This window comes from Castor canadensis, chromosome 11 (assembly GCF_047511655.1).
Source record: "Castor canadensis chromosome 11, mCasCan1.hap1v2, whole genome shotgun sequence".
Classification (NCBI taxonomy): Eukaryota; Metazoa; Chordata; class Mammalia; order Rodentia; family Castoridae; genus Castor; species Castor canadensis.
The window spans coordinates 130536299-130555906 of record NC_133396.1 but is presented as its reverse complement, the minus strand read 5'-3'; the positions used below and the strand labels follow the sequence as shown (position 1 = coordinate 130555906).

At 51.8% G+C, this 19608-nt stretch overlaps 1 protein-coding gene across 2 annotated transcripts; it reads right to left on the bottom strand.

The window, feature by feature from the left end:
• Positions 1 to 205: 205 nt before the first annotated feature.
• On the bottom strand, positions 206 to 17188 carry Tnnt2 (troponin T2, cardiac type). Of its 2 annotated transcripts, XM_074048660.1 has the most exons (16): positions 16998 to 17188; positions 12771 to 12822; positions 11787 to 11797; positions 11672 to 11686; positions 9512 to 9541; positions 7458 to 7523; positions 7118 to 7153; positions 6259 to 6292; positions 5170 to 5230; positions 4857 to 4973; positions 4036 to 4113; positions 3486 to 3596; positions 1724 to 1833; positions 1117 to 1207; positions 796 to 836; positions 206 to 430 (listed from the first exon to the last, which is right to left on the bottom strand). In XM_074048660.1, the coding sequence occupies exons 2-16, from the start codon at positions 12806 to 12808 to the stop codon at positions 385 to 387; spliced, it is 885 nt and encodes a 294-aa protein (XP_073904761.1). In that variant the 5' UTR covers positions 12809 to 12822; positions 16998 to 17188; the 3' UTR covers positions 206 to 384. The 2 variants fall into 2 exon arrangements, with proteins under 2 accessions (XP_073904761.1, XP_073904760.1); XM_074048659.1 differs by lacking the exons at positions 9512 to 9541; positions 11787 to 11797; positions 12771 to 12822; positions 16998 to 17188 and having other exon boundaries at positions 11672 to 11706.
• Positions 17189 to 19608: the final 2420 nt, after the last annotated feature.

Genomic DNA, 19608 nt, shown 5'->3' with positions numbered 1-19608 from the left:
AGCGTACAATCATAAACCCTGTCCACTGTTCACGCCTCCCTCGTGGGCTGTGAGAACATGTGAGCACTATGTGGGCACCTGACTCCCCAGATCAGCAAAGGAAGCTCCCCCAAGCTTGGCAGATACTAGGGCTGTGGGTCCTCTCTCACTCCCTGGACACCAGGGTCTTGCCTCAGGGAAAGAGACAGAAATGCCATTCGGTGTATGCAATGTGCGCCAGCCTTTTATTCCTGGTATGATGTGGGCATGGGGGTAGACAGGTGTGCTGGCTTCCAGATGGACCAGCTTCTGGTTTGCAGGTAGAAGTCCAGAGCCCTGGAGCTGGCAGTAAGCAGGGCAGGGACGCAGGCAAGGAGCAGAGTTTTCATGAAAGACACTCAGGTTCTACTTCCAGCGCCCAGTAACTTTGGCCTTCCCACGGGTCTTGGAGCTGCAGGGGAAGCAGGACTCAGTCAGATGGGGGACACAAGGCAGGGCAGTAGGCCTGCATAGGATAGGGGCAGGAGAGAGGATGCTGAGGGTTGAGTAGCAGCCTGGAGCTGCCTCCAGGGGCAAAATAGGAAGAGCCTTGGGCTGCATGACATCTCTCTGGCCCTCCATTCTACCAATTCCCTATTGGCAAGCAGCAGTCAAGGGGAGAAAAGACGGGGGCTTGAGAGGAGTCTGAAAAGGAAGGCTGTGAGCTGAAGGAGAGGAGGAGGGCTCAAGGGGCCCCAGTCTTCTGAGAAGGAACAGGATGAAGACAGGAAGGGAGGAGAAGGGGTGGGCAGTGAAAGGAGAACCTCAGACACTTACACTTTCTGGTTGTCATTGATCCTGTTTCGGAGAACATTGATCTGCAAGAGAAGTGGGGAAGACAAAGAGTGACGTTGGAGCCCATTGAGCTCAGGTCCTAGGAAGCCAGGAGCAAGGGACAAGGGGGCTCAGCATAGCTGGAAGGTAGAGGGAAGAAGAGAACACTGAACACCATTGGAGGCAAGGAATGGGGGCAAGCCACAAGTTGAATGGATTGAAGGGGGTCAAGGAAAGGGGCCTGAAGGACAGCAGTTGGGCAGTGGGCGGGGACCCAGTCACAGCAGGAGGAGCATAGGGGGAGGAGCACAGCATGGGGCTCACTTCGTATTTCTGCTGCTTGAACTTCTCCTGCAGGTCAAACTTTTCTGCCTCCAGGTTATAGATACTCTGCCACAGTTCCTTGGCCTTCTCCCTACACAGCCACAATGGGAATGGAGTGGGGGTAACAAAAACAGGGCCCTTGTCAGCCTTCACCCTAGTTCTGACACAGCTCCCAAGGGCCCCAGTCCTCCCTCCCACCTCAGGCCTGTTCAAGGGTAGCCCTAGACCACAATAACAGGCCTGGCCACCTGGCACCTGGTGTGCCCAGTGCTCAGGAACAAGCCCCAGGGGCTGCCAAGGCTGTTTTGAAGGGGGGAAGCCTTCCTGACCCTACAGAGCATCTTGTTCAATCCCCCATCCCACGTCCTATGTGCAGGTGGGCAAGATGAAGCTCAGACAGGTGAGGGGTCTGCTCAGTTCTCTTTGCCTATCAGCTAAACCCTGACAAGGTGTGGTGGCCTGACCACCTAAGCCAACTCCAGTCCCAGTAACCCACTTTCGGAAATGTGTGAGGGTGTAGCGCCGCCTGGTGGTTCACAGTGAGAAGTGCCCTTTGCCCCACCACCCTCAACCAGCTACAAGGGAGGAGCACCCCAACCAGCCCCACCTCAGCTGGTCTTCATTCAGGTGGTCAATAGCCAGCACCTTCCTCCTCTCAGCCAGAATCTTCTTCTTCTTTTCCCGCTCGGTCTGCCTCTTCCCACTCTTCCGCTCTGTCTGGAGGGGTAGTGAAAAGAGAGATTTGGCTATAAACTGGCCCTCCCTCTCCCCAGACCCTCCCAACGATCCTTGGAGAGTGGGGACACACCTGCAGAGGACCTGGTTCTTATCCTCTTGCTCCTGCAACACCCCAAACCATCACCTGCCTGGATTCCCCAAAGAAACTGAGGCAGGGGTGAGGATCCTGAGGGACCTTGCTTCAGGCTCCTTCTGCCCACTCAGCCCAACCTCTGCTCTCCACCCTCAGCAAGGCACTGTCCTCTGCCAGGAAGCTCCCCAAACTAAGGTGAGGGAGAGGGCTGAGGCTTTGGTACCCACCTGGGCTTGCTACAGGAAGACAGGAAATCATGAAAGAAAGACCCAGAGAGAAAGACGGAGACCATGACAGAGACACAGAAAGCAGTCAGGGAGGAAGACAAGGGCAGAGAGAGACAGGAAGGAGAAGGTGACTCAGATGCCTAGCATAGGCCTCCTGGTATATGGGGGCATGAGTCTGGGGCTCGGAGTAGGGACAATTTTTGTAGCATTTGGCTAGTATGGTTGCCATAGGGGCAGAGGCATGGTGGCAAGGCTCGGGACTTTGGAAATCTAAGATTCTATTCTGACTCCTCCATGCATAAAGAAAATCAATTTTAAGGACTGGGTGTGCTGGCATGTGTCTGTAATCCCAGCTACTTGAGAGGCAGAGATCTGGAGGATTGAGATCCAAGGCAGCATGGGCAAAAAGTTACTGAGACCCCCATCTCAACCAACAAACTAGGCATGGTGACACACACCTGTCATCCCAGCTACATGGGAGACAAAGATAAGAGGATCAAGATCCAAGGCCAACCTAGGCAAAAACTCAAGACCCTACCTAAAAGTAACTAAAGCAGAAAAAGGGCTGGGGGCATGGCTCAAATGGTAGAGTGCCTGGGTAGCAAGTACAAGTTACTGAACTCAAAGCCTAGTACACTGAAAATGAAAATCAGTTTAAGCTGGACATGCAGGTGCAAGCCTGTAATCCCAGCTACTCAGGAGGTGAAGGCAGGAGGACCTTGATTTGAGGCCAGCCAGGACAAAGTTACCAAGACCCTATCTCAAAAGATAAAAACAAAATGGCTGGGGAGCATGGGTCAAGTGGTAGAGGACTTGCCTAGCAAGTGCAAAGCCCTGGATTCAATCACCAGCTCCCCTCCTCCCCTGAGAAGAGGGATCTGGTAGGGTGAAAATTGAGGGTGAGTGACTAGGAACAAAACATCTCCCAAGTGGGCAGCACAGCGACTCTTTCCGTGTTAGCTCTCTGACCTATTCAAGCAGCAGGGCCCGTATGAGGAGACTAAGGCTGAGGTTGCCTCAGACCACAAGCCTATATGCAGCAGAGCTAAGCCTGATTGCAGGTACAGGTCTCTCCCAGGTCCATCCAGCCACTTGGGGGCTCTGGGGCCCTCCTGGAGCCAAGGTGAGGAGGTCCATTGTCCTCTGGCCTCTGCCCCCAAAGGGACCTTCCTAGTGAAACCACAGACTGACAGCAACCTCATGGCTGGGCGAGAGGATGCCTCAGACTCTCATCTACAGCACTGGGACTTTCTTTCTAGGATCCAACCACAGTCTGCCTGCTGCAGCAGATACCTCATTCTTCAAGGAGACTCCTACTGCCCCCCACCTACCTTCTGGATGTATCCCCCAAAGTGCATCATATTGGACAGAGCCTTCTTCTTCCGGGCCTCATCCTCAGCCTTCCTCCTGTTCTCCTCCTCCTCTCGCCGGGCCCTCTCTTCCTGATGTTCAGGGAAAGGGAAGATAACCAAGAGTGAAAAACCCTGACTCTGGGCTGCAGTGGTGGTCTTTACGCCGTTGGGCAGGGGACTTTCTAAGAGTACCCCCAGCATGCAGCACTGCAGGCACACAGGTTTATTGAGTAGATGAATGAAAAATGAGTGAATGAGGTCCTGATTCCCACCTGTAAGGTCCCATCCTTCCCTCAGACTGAAAGCTCCCAGCTGTTGGACCAGAAGAGGGCAATTGGTAGCCTTTCCTGGGGAAGGGATGGGAACTGGAGGCCCCTGTCCTGATCACTGGTGGCTTGTCAGAGCAAAGACAACAGCCCCACCCAGGATTGTGTGGTGCCCGTGCTGACTCATGGCTGAACAGATGCCTATGCATAGACGAGGGGCTAGAAGCACGCTGGGGGTTCCGTGGGCCCACACGGTCACTCACAGCCAGGCGGTTCTGTCGCTCCTTCTCTCGTTCATTGCGCATACGCTGCTGCTCAGCCCGCTCAGCCCTCCGCTTCTCCTAGAGAGAGACACAGAGGCCTGGGAGGGGGTGTCAACAGAGAGGCAGGGACCCTGGTGCACCCTTCCTCCATGTGCCTTCACTCTTGGCCAGCTCCATGGACACAGGCAAAGGAGGGCCCTCATAATGTAGACTCCATAGAAGAGCACTCTGATGGAGTCACACGGGGGCATGGACAGACAGCCCCATCAAACGTTATTCATTGGAGACTGCCAACCAGGTGGGAAATGCTAGATGCTTCTCATGTCTCCCAGGAGAGCTATGCCCCAATCATGACCCTGCTCCATGCTCAAAATTGGACAGCAAGTCACTAGCTGTCAACCATGAAGAGGAAAAAAGGGATCACAGAGTCCCCCTGCTCTCCAGAGGAATGGTCTGGGATTCTGCAAGTTGCTCCCATGCTCCCTGCACTACTGAGGCAGCTGTGTTTCATGAAAGGAGGCAGGGACACAGGCGTTTGACTGGTGCTTTCACAGCCTGGTGTCAGGTTAGGCCCTGCTGGGGCCCAGAAAGGATAAGGTTCAGCTCCTGCTCCCTCCAGGAGTATCCAGGCCAGGGAAGGGAAGGTTGTGTCCCAAGGAGCCACCATGGGGTGCAAGAAACTTGGCACCACAGGAATCCTGAAGGAAAGCCAGCATCCAGCAGGAGACCCACTCCAGGGCAGGGTGCTGGAGGAAGTGAACCTGACAGAGGGGAGGAGGACAGGAACTGCAGGGAGCATCAGTGGGTGACTTGACACTCACGATTCTGTCCTTGAGAGAAACGAGCTCCTCCTCTTCCTTCTTCCTATTCTCAAAGTGAGCCTCAATTAGCGTCTGCAATTCATTCAAGTCCTTCTCCATGCGCTTGCGGTGGATGTCCTGTGAGGAAGCCGTGGGGCTGTGAGGCCGCCACCCCAGTGAGTTCCAGGGAGAGGTGGGAACGCAAGATACCCTCTACTCAGCAAGAGGCACTGCTCGAGGGCTGGCACACAGCCTGCAACCAGCCCCCAGCCCACAAGGACACAAGCTCTCATCATGGCTCTTGTGACCTGCTCTACCCTCGGCCACCACTCACATCGAAGTCCACTCTCTCTCCATCAGGGATCTTAGGTGGCACCAAGTTAGGCATGAACAACCTGTTGGAGAGAGGAATAAGGAGTCAGAGAACCTCCATTAGGGACCCAAGGGACTGCACATGCCTGAGTAATCAGGGCCTTCTCCTTCCTGCAGGAACTTCCACCCTTACCCCACCAAACACAATGATATTAACACCAATGTCAACCACATTGGCGAAGCACCTAGAGGACACAAAACTCTCTCACAAATCTTATTTCATGTATTCCGTACAGTATACCCATGAAGTGGTAGCATGAGTCTCATTGAAGAAAATTGGCTCAGAGAGTGACTTGCTAAAATCTATACAGCTAGGAAGCAAAGAAGCAGGCCAAGGAGGCATGCCTGTCCGACTACACATCTCTTTTGGTTGACCCTGCAGATTCTCCCCCATGAAGCCAGAAGCCCTGCAGTTTGATGCCAGTCCCAACATGTACTTAGTGTGTGACAGCCTGGTCCTTGGTTTCCTCATCTTCCTTCATGTCTGTGTGTTGCTGAGAGGTATCCAGTGGCCAGGAAAGGGGAAGGGGATTGACCAAAAGAAACAAGTAGCTCTGGGACTGACCTGGGCAGAGCTGGGTTTAGATGGTCCCACTAAATGTAAAGAGGCACCATCAGCTGGCAGGATAAGCACCAAGACAGAAATGTTCCCAGTGCCTTCAGGTACACTTGGGTGTATGGAACCAGGCCTCCCTCCTCTGCCCCTTTGCAGCAATCTGAAGCTTCAATGCCTAAGCTGGCCTGGTTTCATCACTTGGCTCCCCAAAATTTGCCTGTCTTCCCCCAGGTCCCACTTCAGCTGATGAAGGAGGGCATACTGGCCGTTCTGTGGTACAGGAGAGTGTGTCTGTCCAAGATCATGACTCATCCATCTCCTCTGCAGATGGGCATGACCCCTTCCATGCCAGGGTGCATAACTGGCAGTGGAGTGTAGAGTGGTCCCCAGTCACTCTACATCCCCAGCTCAGACACACTGCACACATGGATTCCTGTCTTGTACTTATCACCTTCCCCATCTGGGCTTTGTTTACCACAGGCACATCCCACTCACCTAGGCTTGGGTTTGGACTCCTCCACTGGGCCATCTGGAGGAGAGAGAAGCACACAGTTGCAGGGTCAGCTGGCTCAGACCTGGCCAAGGCTCCACCCTTGATGACGTGTGCCCCCAGGGGCCTTTGTTTCCCTATCTGTACACAGAGTCCCTTCCAGTCCTAGGGATCCCAAATTCCAGAAGTATCAACAAACAAGCATGAAGCAATCCCCACAGAGAGGCCTCAGCAAACAGATTGCTGAGTCCTGGCAGGACACACATGCTGGGCAAGGAACTTCTTATCCACCAGTGCTGCACAAGGCAGATGGCTGCTCAAGTTCCACAGTGACGAGATGTCCTGTAGAAAGGTCCCAAGAGTCCCTGCCCTAGAATCCTCCAAGTCTGCCTTCTCGGTTGCACCCCCAGAGCCAGAAAACTGATGGTGTGATTCCAAGCCCCAGCTGGCTGCCCATCCCTTGTGAAGTGCCCCTGGAGCCACCTAGCAGCCTGGTAAAAGCTACAGCTTGACAATGATCACAGCAATGCCCCACCACGTGGACCATTATGGCTTTGTCCTACAAACACTGCATCCTACTCGCATCTTGCCTGGGTACCAGGAGCCCCATGTGTGAATGTGACTTCTGGGTCCCACTGCCCCGTATGGACCAGGGTCTGGACTCCTCCCATCTCCTACAGGACACCACTAAGGCAGCTCTTCTAGGATGAGGAGGGGCAGACCAAACCCTGAAAGTGCCACCAAACTCCTCCCCAAGTCCCACCTCCTGGACCACCTCCTGGAAGGACCCCCATAATATCTCCCCAAAGCTGTATAGGAGGGTACCTTGTCACCCAACCACCCCCAATGCCCAACAGTCCTCACCTTCAGCCTCTCTGGCATCCTCGTCTAGGCCATCCTCTAAAGAAAGCATGAGCAAGCAATAAAGATCTTGTTCTGAGTCCAGATCTCCCCCAAGAGTTCCCCGGGAAGGCCCTGGCCAACATGCAACCTGCGGGAGCTGTGCTTTGCATCCATGTGTCCCTGGCCCAAAACTGCCTGACACAAAGGATGTACTCAGTTGATGTGCAACAGTCTATTCATTGATTGGACAATTGACAGCTGTCTCCCAGCCCAATGAGGAAGCGAGAGCACCCAGGGTGGAGAGTATGTTAAAGGTGCGTTTCTTACTGTCACCCCTTACACCCTCACCCCAGGCCCATACCTTCTGCCTTGGGCTCTTCTGTCTCCTCCTCAGCCTCAGCCTCCTCCTCCACTGCATCTTCTTGCTCTGAAAAAGTGAACCAGGCACCATGAACAGAACAACTATGCCCCACTGGCACCATCGGCCGTACTCAGAACAGAGAGTGGACTACAGGTCCCCATAAACTTGAGGTCAGCTGATGTGAATGATAGGTGGCTGCTCTGTTCTTGGTTTAAACCAGAAGTCAGCAAACTCCATATAGTCCAAGAGCAAATCCAGTCCCTGGACTAATTCTGTAAATAAAGTTTTATCGGCACACCATCACACTCACACACCTACGCATTGACTGTGGCTGCCTCTATACCCGCACAATAGAACTGAGGAGTGTGACAACACTGTGTTGCTCATGCCACCTAAAACCTCTGCTCCTTTACAGAAAAATTTGCCACCCCAGGCGAACACAACAGAAGGACACAAGCAAGCTTCTGAAGAGTCCTTTTGTCCCATTTGCCTCTCTGAGAATTTGGGAATCAGAACTGGGTCTTTCCACTATGGAGGCCCAAAGTTCTTTACCTGGAGGCCACTGAGAGGGCCAGAAACCTGGGACAGGAGTGTTGGGGTGTGGTGGGTGCTGTGAGGAACAACAGAGACAGGGCAAGCCCAACAAGACACACAGTTGGGGGCCAGGTCAGGATAGAGGCCTAACGGGCCTTCTTCTGCCTGACGCCACTCTCCCTTTCCCCAGCAACCTCCCTGGTAACGTGATTTCACCCTATTTCCCAGCTTTCCACCACAGGCGCTCCCCCCAGTGCCTGGCACCACAGGACAGGTGAGGTGTTGGGAAAGCTCCATTCTAGGCCAGTGACTCTGCAAGTTCACAGATTCTTCCTCCATCTCTAAAAGAAACCTAATCAGTAATACTGTGTGGGTGGCCGAGATGGCCACACCAAGACATTTGTACTACCCAGAGGGTGGCTAGGAATTTTCTATTTTCATCCATTGGCTTAGCAGGATGTGGTCCCACCCCTTCCAGCGCTTGGAGGAGAGAGCTTAGGTGGACAGGATGACACTCAGACCATAGCTGTGCCTGTCGGAAGTGCTTGGTAATGCTTGTTGACAGACAGACTGACAAGTGGTGGCCACTTGGCAGAGGGAAAAGATACCTCCCCGGAACAGAAGGAAGGGCCATCAGGAGAGAAAGGGCTACCTCCACTCCCTTCCCTTCATCCTCTCTGCCCTCCTTTCCTAGGTCTGAGTCCTCTCAGAGGCCTGGAGATAACTTTTTTTGATCCCTGCAAGAGGCTTACCTCAAAAAAAGATCCTTCCAGAAGGTGTCAGAGTAGAGTGCCAGCCAGGAACGAGATGGCCAATTGTGAGGCCCCCCTTCAGGCCACTATGTTAACACCTTCCCCTCCCACCCTATGCTTTACTTCTCTGTACACACCCCCCCACCACACACACAACCAGTGGTCACGCAGCACCCCAATGAGGGGGTGCTCACTGCCTCCCCAGGCCTCCTACTGCATCTTGGGGCATCATGTGGGAAATTTTGTTCTAAAATAAAACTCCTATCTCAGTACTATCCATGGGATGGAGAACAGGTTCAGCCCCACCCAGCTCCTCAGCAGCACACATCTGAAGACTGACATCCTGTCCCCTCTGCTCTGGCTATTTCCAGTTCCCCCAGCTGCTCTTCAGATTACTTTGTCCCTAGGTCCTTCCACCCCAGGGCACCTTGCCTAGACCTGACCATCTCATGGGGAGGGGCCCTGTAGAGAGAACTGGACTGTGCAGTGGGGTTACTTATTCCTGCCATGATCTCCCTCAGTGGCCACAAGGAGCAGGTGGGAAGACAGCTCAGCCTGGGTCCTTCCCACTGCCTGGCTCCTGGAACAATAGCGCAAAGGAGCCAGTGGCCCTGAAGGAAGAGACACAAAGTTCCAGAACTGTGGTCCTGGCCCCTCTAAGGCTGGGGAGGCAGTGACTGGCCTACCCAACACTCCCCACCCCAAGACCAAGGCCCCAAACAAGCAGGAGAGCAGGCAGCGAAAGCAGAGCAGGAAATGCTGTCCTACCGTCTTCGTCCTCTTGCCAGTCTTCCTCTTCTTGGTTCAGGGCGTAGCAGCAGCAAAGGGGAGAAGCGACACAGGTTAGTGTGGAGCTGAAAGCCCAGGACAGCAGCGCAGGCCAGCACAGGGCTTTGAGGAATAGGCCTGGAGTTAGAACTGAGTGATCTAGCATGCCAAACACCCAACAGTGCCTGGCTCAAGGGAAGCATCCAGCTCCCTGTCCTGCCTCCAGACTATAGAATCTCAGCTTCCCTCTTACTAAGACCCCAAAAAAGCAAAGCGAGGAACAATTCACTCCCATCAAACTTCTCCTGTGTTCCTGCCCTGAATGAATTTCACCAATCTCCCACAAAACATCTCTGGGAAAGTCAGCTGAGAGGTTGATATCAGTCAGGTCTGGCCTGGTGGAAGCAACTGTTCTAGTCCAACGCAGGCTCAGCACCATAACCCTAAGGAAAAGGAACCCTAAGGGAATGCCATTATTCTAGACACAAATGTCTGTCCAAGGAAGAGCTGACAGCAACTGCAACAACCTTTCTCCTGGAAGAGACACTCGGAACCGTCCACTGTGCGAGCTCATCCAGAGCGTGCCCCCCTTTGATCATCGACAGCCAGGTCCTTACCTGGGGCAGGAGGGTGAGGGGAGGCTTCCAACCATTAACTGGGGCAGGAGGGTGCTTGCCATTCATGGCAAGCAAGGCTGAGGCTGCACAGGGCTCAGTGAAGAACTTTTTTTAGCTCAGAGCCAAATCTTGTGTAATAGCTAGGCTGGCTTCAAATCCCAGTGAGGTCTGTTTCTCAAACCCTACCCCCTAGGGCCTGTTGTAATGAAGCAAAAAATCCTTGACTGGGGACATGGCTCACGTGCTAGAGCTCCTGTCTAGCAAGTGCAAAACCCTGAGCTCCAACCCCGTACTGGAAAAAAAACAAAGAAAAAACTCAATCTGATTCCCACCAGACCGAGAGAATCCCTGGAGAGAACACAACAGAAGTTGAAGCCAGCTAGATTTTTGATTCAAAAGATGTTTCCAATGGCTCCTGAAGGGTTTGGTGTGTCTTTGAAAACTGAAAATGACTCCTGTGGACCCTTTCAGTTTCACCTGTGAATTTCTCTTCCTTCTCTTCTTTGGCTAGATGCTGTGGAATACCTCTAAATGAGCAGGAGGCTCCCCAGTTTCCACAGAAGGCCTGGGGAAGAAGGGATGGGTGGCTGCTAAGTCCCCAGCTCTCTCCCTGGACCTTCGTGGAGAACCTTCTCCTCACATCCACACAGCATATGCTGAAATGGTGTTTTTGAGCATTTGCTAAGCTGGAACCCATCTGTAATGAAGAAGCCTGGAGCATCTGGGGGCCATAGCAGGCCCTTTGTGGACGGGGTGAGGCCTGGAAGAAGGTCTCTCCATCCCTTCCTGTGTCAAGCTGTCAAGAAGGAGAGGCCAGGGTGCTCTTCTGGTGACATAGGGACCCCAAGCTGAGGAGGGTGATGTTTCACCATGTCCAAAAGAAAGGACAGCAAGATGACCACTGCTAGATAATAGTAATAAAATTTGGGGTCTATATTAAAATTTTGCAGATGGCTGAGCACCTTCATGTTCATAATTGCATTTCATAAATTATTAAATGACATGTTCTAAAGTGTGATCATGGTATTGTGGCCATGATTTTTTTAAACAATGCTTATCTTTTAAAGACAAATATTGAAATGCTAACTCATGAAATGATATGATGTCTGGGAATGACTCTGAATTTCTGCTCCAAAACAACTAGGGGCAAATGGAATAGAGATGAGAGAGGATTGGCCCTGAGATTGTGATTGTTGAGGTTGGCTGATGAGCTTGTTGGGGAGGGGTGCACTATTCTTTTCTTTGCTACTTTATTTGCATTTTGAATTTTCCATGGTAAAAAAAAAATAGAAAAAGAAAGCAAAAATAATTGGGAAAATTGATAGTAAAATGGCTGGTGGAAGAGATAGGTTTAAAATTTTTGTCTCAAGATCCGAGCATCCAAGCTGGGGCTGACTGCTATGTAGGAGCCACAGTTGTTGGGGGAGCTTTGCCCAGCTGGGAGTTCAGGGCAGAGACACACAAGTCATTTTCCCAGGGCTCCAAGGAATACTGGTCTCCTGAGAGTCCTACTCTTGGGCCTCTGCCTACCCAAAGTACATACCTTCCACAACTTCTTCTGCTCAGAGAGAATCCACAGCAGCAAGAGAAGAGAGAAGAGATGAGTCAGATTTCAACCGTGTTGTCCTGGATCTGAATAAGCATAACCATGTGCTTACCTTCCTGCTCCCTAAGTGCAAAAGAAGATAGCTGTCAACACCTGAGCACGTACATGTGCGCACACACACAGTTTTATTTCCCTCCTTGCATAATGGAGTTCACACTCCTCAGTCTGCCTGCAAATGCCTCTAGTAGCTTGGCCCATCCTTTTCATCTAGCTCTGCCTTCTGCCATCTCCAGGCAAACCCCTGCATTAGCCAGCCTGGTGTCTTCAGCATTCTGGCCACTTCCTCCTCTCTCCTCACCTCTGAGCTTCCCAAGGAAGTGCCCCTTTCTAGAAAGCCCTTCCCTCTCCCAAATCTCTTCTGTCTCAAATACTACACAGGTAAGGCTTGCCTTCTCCACATGGCTGCCCTTGACCACTGCAGCACTTGCTTTCCTTGGAGCTCCTGCACTCCCTCAAGCACATCACACCTGTTTGCTTGTTCTCTCTGCGTCCCACATCTGAATGATGGGAGAGTAAGTTCCTTCCCTATCCCTGGGAGTCCCTGGAGGCTGTGAGTCCTCTCTAGGGTCAGAAGATTCTTGTTGGATTGCCTGACTGTGTCCTACCCACTGCTTCTCTCCAGGACAGGACTGTGGAAGGGCAGTGTTGGGATGACTGAGGGTCCAGGATAGGGTGATAACACTGGGCTCTGGGGTACACATGGTGGAGTGTGATCAGCTCTGTGGCCTTGGGGGAGTCAATGGATCATTCTGATCACATTCTTGGCTGGTCCTACCCCTGGCCAGGTAGGACCTGCATTGTTGCTCTGGAGCTGAACCCCTGTATTCCCAAAGTCCCCCAGCCTGAGGTCTGCCTGGAATCTGCTACCCAAAGGCCCAGGAGTGGGAAGGAAGTGAGGTAATCTCTCCTCCTGGTCCTGGAAATAGGCCCACCCACTTCAACCAGGATTCAAGAGCAGCTGGATGGCTTCTGGAGCAAGTGTGGCGGACAGGATGAAAGGCACAGCACTGGAGACAAAGTGTTCCCAGATACTCACTCCTCGTACTCCTCCACCACCTCCTCCACGTCAGACATGGTCTCTGTTCTCCCTCCAGAAAGAGAAAAACGTCAGTGAAAGCAGAAAGGGAAACCTGCCTTCCTCAGAAGTGTTCTGGCCCCCAGCTATAGAAGACTCAGAGAGGCCTGGGAATGAATCTCATACCAACCATTATCATCTGTGTGACCTGCAACAAAAAGCCTGTTTCCTCCTCTGCAAAGGGGCATTCATGCCACTCCCATCAGTGCAAGGCAGCGGCTGGTGTCCATTCCATTCCCTGCCCCTGAGCAGACAATGCTATACCAGATTCTATGTTGCATGTCTAACTCTCAAAGCAAGGTGGTAAAGTTTCTCCACCTTTCCAACCCACAGGAACATTTAAAGCAAAGACAAGCCCTGCCTCTGTCCTCACTGATGTGTTCTTCCCTGCACAGAGCCCCCTGGGAGACTGGTGACACCAACTGTGACCTGTCCGTATCATGGAATTCTACTCAGTGATTAAAAAGGATAAACCATGGTATACATGACAACTGGATGAATCTCCAGGAAATTCTGCTGATTGGGAAGGCCAACAGGTCATACACTGAATGATGTCATTTCTTAAAGAGATGACATTTAAGTATGATAAACATACTTAAAATGGCAAGATTATGGAAGTGGAGAGGAGGTTAGTGCCATCGGGGTTGTGCGGAGGGAGGACGAGAGGTGGCTATGGTAATAAAATGATATGCGAGGGACCCTTGTGGATTTGCAACTGTTCAGTGTGCCTGAATGAATAGATGCATGAACCTTCCCAGGTAAAAACTGTATAGAATTTAAAAGCTGCAGGTGTAGCTCAAATGGTAGAGTACTTGCCTATAAAGTGCCAGACCCTGGGTTCAATTCCCAGTACCCCTCCCCCCCCAAAAAAAACTGGTAAGAATTTAACACACATACACAATACAAAAAAATCAGAATATCATAGATCAATTATATCAATGTCCACTTCCTGGTTTGCAAATATTTCCATTGGAGGAACTTGGACAAAAGGTACAAGAAACTTCTCTGTATTGTTTCTTACAATGCATATTAATCTTTGTTATCTCAATAAAAATTCCAATTAAAAATAGCTTCTCTGGGAAGTCCCTTCATTATGCTAGGAACAGATCTGGATTCAGATCCTTTTCCATCAGTTTTCTGAGGGTTTGGGGCAAGACTTTGTACCATCTAAACTTCTGTTCTCTCTGCACTATGGAGATGAAGTGTACACATCCTGTGGTCAGGATATTAATGAAAGTGGAAGGTATCAGGTAAAGCTAGATGGTCTGTGCAAGTGTAATTACCAGGAGAAGTCACAGGAGAGGTGGAAAGAGCAAGTGAGACTAATCTGGTGAGACTAGTCTGGTTTTGAATGCTGGCTCCTTCCTGTCCTTGTAGGTGACCTTGGGAAGGTCATTTCACTTCCCTAACCCTGGCTTCCCTTAGCACAAAAGTGCTTCTCTTGTGGGGTAGATAAAATTTTAGAGCTGGTGTTAAGTGTCTGGCCCAGAGTAGGCGCTCAACTGATAATGATTATAACCCAGCCCTACTGAACCAGAACAATGCACAGCTGGGGACACCATCCCATTGATTGAAATGTAAACACACCCCTTGCTGTTTGCAAGGTGATGGCCCTGCAACCTTTTTTGATCATCTGATTGCAAGGCAGAGAAATGCAAGGTGATGAGAGAGAGTGAAGCTGAAGTAAGGTGGGCATATAATCAGAATGATGGATGGGACCATCCTCTAATCTTTCTCCTATGTCCTGCCTCCCCTACACTGGGCCTTCCAGGATGAGAACAACGGGACATGATTGGTCCTGCTCCATCCTCTACTTCTCCCTGTATGTCCCAAGGTTGTGGCTGAGACCAACCCTAGGCCCCCATCTGTGGACATCCATGAGATCCAGATGGATTGAAGTGATGTCCACCATGAGGCAGCCCTTTTGAGGTTGAGGGGTTCCAAGGGAGCCCCCTCTATTCTGGATAGAGATTGCCTCAGACTCAGGACTCTCTTCAGCTTAGATGGATTCAGTTCTGCTGGGGTAAGGACAAGCATGGCTGCAACCAGATAAATCCTCTGTCGCTCTCAGGAGCATGACAGATGGTAAGGGAGGACCCCAGTTCCCATGGAGCTCTGGACAGCAGCCCTGAGCCACTTGTTATTCCCCCATACCACCACCATCTTTTAGGGTAATGGAGAGGAGAGATCAAATATTTCAAGTGTCCTAACAGTGGATCAAGCCACACAGGGTCTCCAAGTGGGTCTCAGGATGAAGTGGCCAAAGAGAAAACACCAGGATGGGTGGGAGTTTTGTGGTAGACAAGCTTTATTCAGAACCCCAGGGAAACAGCTAGAATCTGTGGCCTGAGCACTCAGGGAGCTGCTACCTGAGCCCCAGGAGGAGTCTGTTGTCTTGGGAAGGAGGACAAAGTGTCTCCAGTGAATTTTGGGTGGCTGGACTAGGGTACACGGCAGCTGGCTTCTTTCCTGTCTGGCCCTCCCACCAGCTCAGAGCCACTAGACATGTTGCTGGGCTCAGAAGAGGAAAGAACAGCTTGGAGTCCCCTCCCTGCTCCTGGGAGCATCATCCAGCTCCAAAAATAGCATAAAGACAACGGAGGCCAGAGGAGGGCTTTGTAGCTGAGGGGACACAGCCAAGCCAGCCAACCAAAAGCTGAACTTGATGAAGGGGGTAGCAGGGAGGCTGAGCCTGGAGGCTCCAAAGGTCAAGAGCCTGGCAGGCGAGAGATGACCCTCCGTATCTCACACTCAGGCAATACTTTCACAGGCTGCTTTCCAGCCTAATTCCTTCACAGAAAGAGATCAGAGTCAGCTTTCACGGGGAATGAAGAAAAAGCAACAGAAGGCAGAAAGACAACTAGTCTTGGGAGTAAACAAATAAATAAAAGACAGCTTTTGCACTGTGGCCTTAGTTTAAGTCACCCAAGCTCTCCAGTCCTTCAGTTGACTATAGAATAGGTAAGCTTCAAGTTCCAGGTTTGCATACTGTCACTGAGTTTTTAAGGATCACATTCTTAGCCTTTGTCCCCAACATTCAGCTGGGATCTTCTTAAATGTACAGCTGTTAGCCCATGGGGGGAGCTGAGGGACAGGACGGGGGTAGGAGGCAGTGGCACAGCCAACTTGATCCTCTCAGATTCCTGTTTTGCCCCAGAGAAGGAGGATTTGCCCTGTATGATAAGGGTCAGAGGAAGAATCCAGGAGGTCAGGTGGTTTCCCAGCTGTACTCTCCAAGGAATGTACTGGAAATTCCTTATACCCCAGGCAACCCTCTCCCAAATATTCCATCAGGGTGCTCAGGAGAAGCTAAAAAATCAGCCAAATGTTTCTCTACCACTCCCAAGCAGAGAGCAAGATCTGTCCCTGTGGGTGTGCTGGGGTGGGGTGGGACAAGTGTCACACCGGAAGGGACATGATGGGGCAGCTCGACCCAGGGTTAACCCTTAAATGCCAACACACTTGGCTCACTCCCACTAAAGGGTTAGCCCAGTATTCTGGTCCCCATAAGCATCCAGTGCTGCTCAGCCCTTGCTCTTCCCTGGAGAAGAGATGACTCCAGGTCAGGGAACCCCAGAGGAACCCACGCATCTGCTTGGAGAGGCCCCAGCAGGCCACCTGCCTCTGAACCTTTGAACTTTCTCAGTGTTTCCAGGACAGTGGCTGAGTTTCTGACATGAGAGCTGGGCCACCAGGGCTCATCCAACTAATATAGCCATGGTCTCACCCTACTCTCTGGGAGTTTAGAACCTGCCTAGAAAGGTTCGGGAGGCATTTAGCCTGGAGCCAAGGGGATGGACCAGAAGTCTGACCTATTGATCAGAGCTTCACAGTATTTAGGGCAGGTAGAGGCTCAGCAGTGCCCTAGGCTACTTCCCACATGAGGAAATTGAGGCCCAGGAGGGAAAGTGATCTCCCCAAGACTTCACAGTGATGCAGCATCTTTAATGGCAGATCCAAGCTCCCAATCCCATCTATTGATAAGGCAGGGTTGGCTGTGCTGGTTTTGGTTTCCAGTCCCAGTGCCACCTTCCCTGAATGTGGCCCCTCTAGGAGGGGCTGTGGACTTTGCTTAACCTGGTGTCCACTCAGTGAGCATGGGTAGATGCCAGGAAAAGGTAGCAAAGCCAAGAACCCTACATCCCCCCACCTACTCTGCTCTTCCCAAGAGTCTTGCCCAAGTCTTACCTCTGACCAGAGGCTGCCCACAGATCCTGGGAGTCTGCTCAGCCTCCGCAGGGACTGGCCGAGGGCAGGGGATGGAGAAGGCTTTAAGCAAGCATGTGGGCTGGGGCTTGTGAGCCAAGCCCTGCAGTAGGAGGAATGTGCAGCCCCAGACAGGGGGTGGGGAGGACACAATGGGGGGTGTTGGCTGCTATTTTGGCAGGTGCCAGGCACAAGGCTAAAGGAACATGTACCCCACGCCATATAAGCCCATGTGGTCCTCCAGCTGCTCAGATAAGCTATTTAAAACCAGAGCAGATATGCAGGGGACAGGCTTGTGACATAACCCAGCTGTCCCTCTTGAGAATCCTGATAAAGCAGATGCCAGAAACCAAGCCTGAGAGGGCAGGCCAGGAGCAGGGCTGGGGGCAGAAGGCAACCTCCAAGACCCTTCATGAGCCTCTGTGCCAGAGTGCTGGGGGGCAGAGGGTAAGCGCTCCATTGGAGACGATGCCACATCTCCAGGTTGCCAGAAGCTTCTAATAGGCCAAGCGGCCTGGGGCAGGATGCAGGCTCTGTGAGCCTCAGTGAGGGTGTCTGTAAAGAGGGTCTTCTTCATGACACCCAAGGTCATATACCAAGCCTTCCTCACAGAAGGACCCCAGAGGATCCCAGATACCAGTTAGACCAGCATTCCCCTTGGGCAGTCAAGTTATATGAGGGGGTCTTTAAAATCATCGTTAGTTATTATAACCTGCTAAACTACTACATCATAAGGTCCATAGGTCAGGGTCAGAATCTTTATTATTGGCTTACATGTGTGTCCAGGGGCCCAGTGCTAACACGGTCCCCTCCTGGCAGATCACAGGGCTCAGTGTATGATGAAAACAAAAAAGAGGACATGGAACTGAGCCGAATCCTCTACCCTCCCCATCCATCTCTCTAAACCTCCATGGCCTAGGTCTTGCTTGACTCTGAAGGACTGAGCCCCCTCTCTCCTGGGGCCCCCAATCCCTGAGCCCCTGACCCCTTCAGATCTGGCTCATTAGTGATCCATACTCATCTCTTGCTTTCCACAAAGAAAGCCAGCCTCACCCATTCTCTGCCCTCATCCCCTTGCCTGACCATTTGTCTAATCTTCTCAGAGCTCATTCTCCCTTAGTCCTGGCCTGCTGGGAATGACAGGACTACATCCATACTAACACCCATGAAAGGACCCTCCATATATAGGGCTCCCTTTGCTAACTAACATTCACGCTGCTAACATTCACACTGCTAGCAAACTCTTGCCCATTAATCTGCTAATATTGTCCCCTCCATGGTCTCCAGCAGCCTCTGAGTCCAATGGCCTTGATCCCCCAGCTCCAGGCTTATCCTGGGCCACATGGGCCTCCATGCTGCCAGCAGATCAGCAGCAGGGAAAGCTGACCCAACAGGCTTGGTGACCAGTACCCTGGGATAGAGGGAGGCCACAGGAAAGCAGACGGGCCTGGCAGAGGGAGCAGACTCAGAGAGACAGTGAGGAAGGAGCCAGGCTGCGTGGAAAAAGAGCAGGGCAGCCTCCTCATCCCCATCTCCCATTCTATCCCTGCCTCGGGTCCTGGGCTGCAAACTCCTGAAACTTAAGAGTTGCTTTTCCTGACACCCCTTGATGTAAGTTACTTTCAGGGTCATTATTCCTAATTAACCCTAGTTAACAAATGATGGGGTCATCATTTGTTTGCATGGGTGCTAAAAGAGGAATCTGGGTGTCTGTCCCCATAGGGTCTCTTGGAAAACCCTGGAAAGTTCTTGGTGTCCATGTGTGAGGCAGAGGCTTCATCCAAAGAGCGTTAAGGCAACCACTTAAGCAGAAAAGCTAGTCACCATCAAGCAGACACACTTGTGGATAGCAGACTTGTCCCTGACCTCATTCAGATGCCCTGTCCTTACAAATCATCACCTTCCCATTCTCATGGTAGATGGAAAGAGAAAACAAAGCCAGAATGGTACAGGGAAAGAAGCACATGAAACAGTACACTGAGTACCCACAAGGAGAGCAGGGAGGTAGGTCAAGGCGAGTGATTAGATCTTGTCTACCTCCAGAGGGCGCCCAAGTGCTACCTCCTCCAAGATTCCTCCCTCACCATGTGCCACCCAGTCACCACTTGGCTACATTTTATCACCAGTTGAAGTCATTTTGTATGTGTTTATCAGCTGCCTCCCTGACTGAAGCATGGACGTAAAGGAGGATGAGCTAGGGTGGCAGTCGTGTCCCCAGCAGGGGGACTTCAATGTGCACCCCAGGGGGTGGGGTTTGGGCACAATGGTGACACCACCCTGAGGCTACAGCTGCCAAATATCCCCTGAGGAAAGCTTCCATGAGCTGCTCCTAAGAAAAGCCTGTGTGGCGACAGTTTTGCTGGCTGATAAAGTTCACTTGCCAGGGGACTTCCCAAAGCTTTGAGCCTCAGCATTCCCAGCATTCCAAAGTCCTTTGAGGCCACCTGCATGAACCCTGAAGTTCCGAGAACGGAAATGCCTCAGGGTCACACCTAGAGTTCCCAGGAAGACCAGAGCAGTTGGGAGTCTGCTGAATCGTCAGTGGCACACAGCCCACCCTCTGTCCCAGCAGCTCTCAATCAATCTGCAACAC

What these genes read in the sequence shown, in the direction of transcription:
- Tnnt2 (XM_074048660.1), bottom strand. Translation starts at nt 12,808, where the DNA reads ATGTCTGACGTGGAGGAGGTGGTGGAGGAGTACGAGGA. An exon ending in AGAAGAGCCCAAGGCAGAAG is followed by an intron (nt 7,154 to 7,457) that starts GTATGGGCCTGG and finishes TGCTTTCTTTAG; the next exon opens with AGGATGGCCTAGACGAGGAT. An exon ending in GGATGCCAGAGAGGCTGAAG is followed by an intron (nt 6,293 to 7,117) that starts GTGAGGACTGTT and finishes TCTCTCCTCCAG; the next exon opens with ATGGCCCAGTGGAGGAGTCC.